General features: G+C 34.5%; 1 protein-coding gene across 1 annotated transcript; it reads left to right on the top strand.

The window, feature by feature from the left end:
• Positions 1-1,975: 1,975 nt before the first annotated feature.
• On the top strand, positions 1,976-4,349 carry LOC133782825 (uncharacterized). Its single transcript, XM_062222228.1, has 3 exons — positions 1,976-2,301; positions 3,590-3,648; positions 3,731-4,349. Exons 1-3 carry the CDS (start codon positions 2,182-2,184, stop codon positions 4,074-4,076), a joined length of 525 nt encoding a protein of 174 aa, XP_062078212.1. The 5' UTR covers positions 1,976-2,181; the 3' UTR covers positions 4,077-4,349.
• The last annotated feature ends 260 nt before the right edge of the window (positions 4,350-4,609 follow it).

Below are 4,609 nucleotides of genomic sequence, written 5' to 3'. Positions count from 1 at the left end.
CTTAATTAAATGCGAAATATTGATTAAGTTGTTTAGACTAATTCTAGTTTTGTTAACACTACTTATCCAAATGTCAAAACAGAAATAGAAAAACAGGTAAAAATTCAACACACGAGAATTTTTACGTGATTCGGAAATCATTTTAAATAACCTACATCCATGTGGCCACGTCTAGAGAATAAACCTATTAGTAAATAAATAATGTATACAAAGTATTAACTTAAAAAATGTAAGACTCCCTCTTAAGCTATTGCCGCAATCTTGTTGTACCATTCTCTACAAATCTGATTTTGATGAAACGCTGATTCTCTTGAACTTCCTTCAAAGAATATCGAGTGACAACTTCCTCTCGAAGTGAGACTTAGATAGAATCCTCTCCCGAAGATCCTTATGAACAAGTTCACAATAGACTCTACCTGTTTACAAGGGACTAGATAGATATCCACAAGTACACTCAACACTCTCACAAAGATTAAGGTGAACAAACTTAATCTCTACAAAGAAAACACTTCAAAATACACACAATGTTTACAAATTCCAAATAGAATAGATGAAATTTCCAAAGGCCTTGGCAATATATTTATAGGTGAAGAAATCGTCCAAGGCCAACTTTCTCTGAGATCTTGTAATCAATTTGTAAATTTCTTTGATTTAGAAAATCTACCAGCCAGATTAGTTTTGTGTCAACAGAATAGAAAACTGTTGAGTCAGCAACGACATCAGACTTATCTGGTAGAACGAATTTGATCATTTCTTTTGACAATGTTCATTTTCGAAAACTTCCATGTTCCTGAATGAATATAATCCCTGAAAATATTCTCACAAGATAATTTAAATACATTATTTTACCAATAAAGATTAATTGTGATAAATATGGTAAAAAAGTTGTATTCACACTAAAACCAGGTGAACCATGTGACAATTAATTAAGAATATGCTACCGATTTTTCTCAATTTACTTAAAATATTTTGTCTAAAATAAAGTTAGTCAATAAATGTTTTTCCAGTTTATTTAATAATCAACCCAATTATTTATGTGTATATATAATTGTAGACAATGATGGTGAAGCACATTAGTTTAGCTAGTAAGTTCGATTATTACTTACCTAAGCATAAGCAAATTTCCCAAATAATATCTTTATCAATTGTTCGAGAAATTTGAACTCGAAATTCCTAGTATTCATGGGCCTCGTTGCTCGATGTGGTAAGCCCATAATCACCTCTCGAAGTTCAAGGGGAAAAGTTGAGAACTACTAATTTTTAAGAGTAGTTAATTAAAATTAGATACTAAATATATTTAGTTGAATTTTACCTATTATTATTATGAGATTTCCCAAATTACTCTTATTTGAGCACATGATTCTAAGTGTTGTTGTGTTGTTGTAATGTGTATTATATGTGTCATATTATAGTTAAATTGAAAATACATTCTAATTGTAGTGTGTTTAAGGAGAAAAAATAAAGCATGTAATTGAAGGGTATAATGAGTACATAATTGAAAATTTGGGTACTAAAATAAGAGTTAAAAATAATGAGTAAAAATTAAAATAGATCATTTAAAATGGATAGAGAATCTAATTTCCACAAGTTCAAGTATCTGCTTTTCCCATAGTGGCCCATAGATAAATTGGGCTGGATCAGCCCATTAATGACCCATTAAGGCCCAAATAAACGACAAATTTAATGTAATGTATAACGTAAACGTAGTCAAGTACTAAAGTAGATTGAGAATTAGTAATTATCTCACTCCAGCACAGGATCCAATGACACAAATCCTTTCACACACATAACAGTCCAAACGCACCAATCACACAAACACAAATAAAATAAAATAAACTATTGCCACTACAACTTTTGTTACTTCCACGACCTAATTGAACCGCGCTAACCAATCAGAATCGCGACCCTTGACCCGTGGAACACATTTTGTGTTCTGGCACAAACAAAATCCACCCAAGAAAAACCCTAACCGGACCTAAACCCCTCTTTGGGTTTTACCCTAACCGGACCAAACTCTTTTCCCCCTAACACAGAGACCCTTCTCACACTCACAGACACTCTCCCTCCTCTGTTCCTTACCCCGTCTCTCTCTCTCTCTCTTGTATCTCTGTACAAGTAGTTCTCGATTTTTCTTTTTCTGGGTATTTTTTGAGTGTATATTTTAAGCTTTCTTTTGTAGCAATGGAGGTGGGTTTGTACTGTTCCAAGGAAAATAGCATCTGGGTAAGGTCTGTCTTGGAATCTATGGTCGTGGAGACTGTTCTTACAGTGGGGAAGTCTCTCACTTCGCTTCTCTTCACGGTATATCTTTCTCATTTACTTTGTTAATTTTGGTAGATTAGTGTAGCTTTACTCTTTTAAATTCTCTCCCTGGAGTAAACAGTGGTGAGTAGCTTGAGTCTTTGAATGTTTTTGTCTTGAATTAATGACTTTGTTGTGTCTTTTAGGATTTAACAGTTTGGTTTTATGAATTTGTGGATGTCTTTTTCGTTGGTACGAACTTTTGCAAGTTAAGAGGTTCTATTTCTGTCATTATAGGTTACACTTTGTTTATTTGTTTTCCCTTTTTGTGTATGTGTTTGTCTATTTTGAAAATTCTTCTAACCCATTGACCTTCTATAAGTCGTATAATGCGGGTTCAGTACTGAATTCCCTTTTTGCATAGTTCTGTACATTGTCACATTGTGCGTTTAGGGAAAGTAAAGCTTTGGCTTTTTAGCATTTTTACCTGGTTGTTACCCTGTTTTTTGCTATAGTGTTTGTAATTTTGACTCTGGATTTGGGAGATATCACCTTGAGTGTTTTGTTGAAGTTGGTTTTAAAGAATTAGAACCTTCTTCATTTTCATGTAGCATACTGTAGGGTGATAGGAGTGTCTAGCTCTTCTTGATTAATTAGTATTAATCTAGTTACTGCCTTTTCTTTCGGCATAAACATTGTGCTTATAAGAGTCTTTTTATGTCATATATGTATCGTGACTGGTTTTCAAAGATCATGTCAATGGATGGGGACTTTTTTTTTTCTTTTCTTTACAAGTCTGCAATAACATTTGGGAATGTAACAAGAGATATGTGCAGCTGTGTAGGCCCATAGTCCATGCTCAAAATGTTGTTCTTCCATTTTTACTTTGTAGGAACTAAATCAGCATACACTAGGTCATTTATTGTTGTCCTCTTCTGTTTATTTTCTTATTTGTCTTTTATGCACGAGGTGAGAAGGGTTGTGGAGGTAAATGTACAGAAGACTTTCTTTCTGCCGTGTTCATTGAGTCTCAAACGCAATATGTGCATTTTTTCTCTCTTTCTAGTAAGTTGATTAATGTGTCTGATAAGTTGGGGAAATCTTATTAATTTAGGATTATTATTTAACACTGATCTTTTATTGACATATCTTTCGTATTGTATTTTGCATGTAGTCTCTTTTTTTGAATGACAACATGGTTATCGTTTGTTTTTATCATTGAAAGCAATTAATGGAGGGAAAAGTTTTTTCCACGCCAAGCAACATATAGGAATAATTGTGAAGTGTGGTTGTTATGGGATTTCTGCTTCTTGAGCTCTTACCTTCACGTGTTCAAAATATTTTTCAGACGAGTTCACTGCTGAATGATGCCAATGTGTCGTTGAGACTATCTGCAGTTGAGGAAAGGTAGTGATAATCCTAATGTGGCTTATCTGATTCATGCATTGAAGGGATATCAAATTTATCTGGATGTTACTTCCTTTGGCAGGTTTCCTTTCGATCAACTTCACAAATTGAAGCGACCTGTTCCAGAAAACAAAGATTCTAGTGATACAGAGGATGACGATGATGAGGACGATGCTGATGATGCTAATGATCAGGATGATGATGCGGGTGATGAGGACTTCTCAGGTGAAGAAGGTGATGAGGAAGCTGATCCTGAGGATGACCCTGAAGCCAATGGTGAAGGAGGAAGTGATGACGACGACGACGATGATGAGGAAGATGATGATGGTGACGACGATGATGATGAGGATGGGGAGGACGAGGATGAGGAAGAAGATGAAGACGAGGATGAAGAGACTCCCCAGCCACCTGCTAAAAAGAGGAAGTGAAAACCACATTAGTGTTGTAGTATGGGAAAACTAGTTTGTCAGCCTGCATAGGGTTAGAAAAGTATTATCCTTCTTCTAAATGAACCTTTTAGTATTTATCATGTTAGAAAAATTAGCTGTGATATAGTGTCCTCTTCTGCGGAATTAATGAACCTTTTGGGTTGGTTTTTCTGTTTATGAAGTGTTAGGGTCCGTTTCTGTTTGTGATTGGATAATTTATGGAAGTGACTGCAATTGGGAAATGAATTATTTGTTAGAAAAGAAACGTTTTTATGTTTTGGTCGTAAAGTCATATTATCCTTGAATATGTCAAGTTGAAGGTCCTAAAGGGCTTTTTAAGGTTGGAAATATTCCACCCATTAAAGTTTTCTGTCATGAAAAGACCAAAAGAGCTTTGCTTGGGAGGCAAAATTTTAACTCAAAGTGTGGCATATTCCATAAGAATAATGATAGGTACACTTATTTTGTACATTTAAAATGCACACAATGATGTTATGTATCTTAAACCATTCAAGTTTTTTAAGGTGAGATCC

This window comes from Humulus lupulus, chromosome 6 (assembly GCF_963169125.1).
Source record: "Humulus lupulus chromosome 6, drHumLupu1.1, whole genome shotgun sequence".
Classification (NCBI taxonomy): Eukaryota; Viridiplantae; Streptophyta; class Magnoliopsida; order Rosales; family Cannabaceae; genus Humulus; species Humulus lupulus.
Note: the sequence above shows the minus strand (reverse complement) of the source record. Positions and strands in the feature narration are given on the sequence as shown.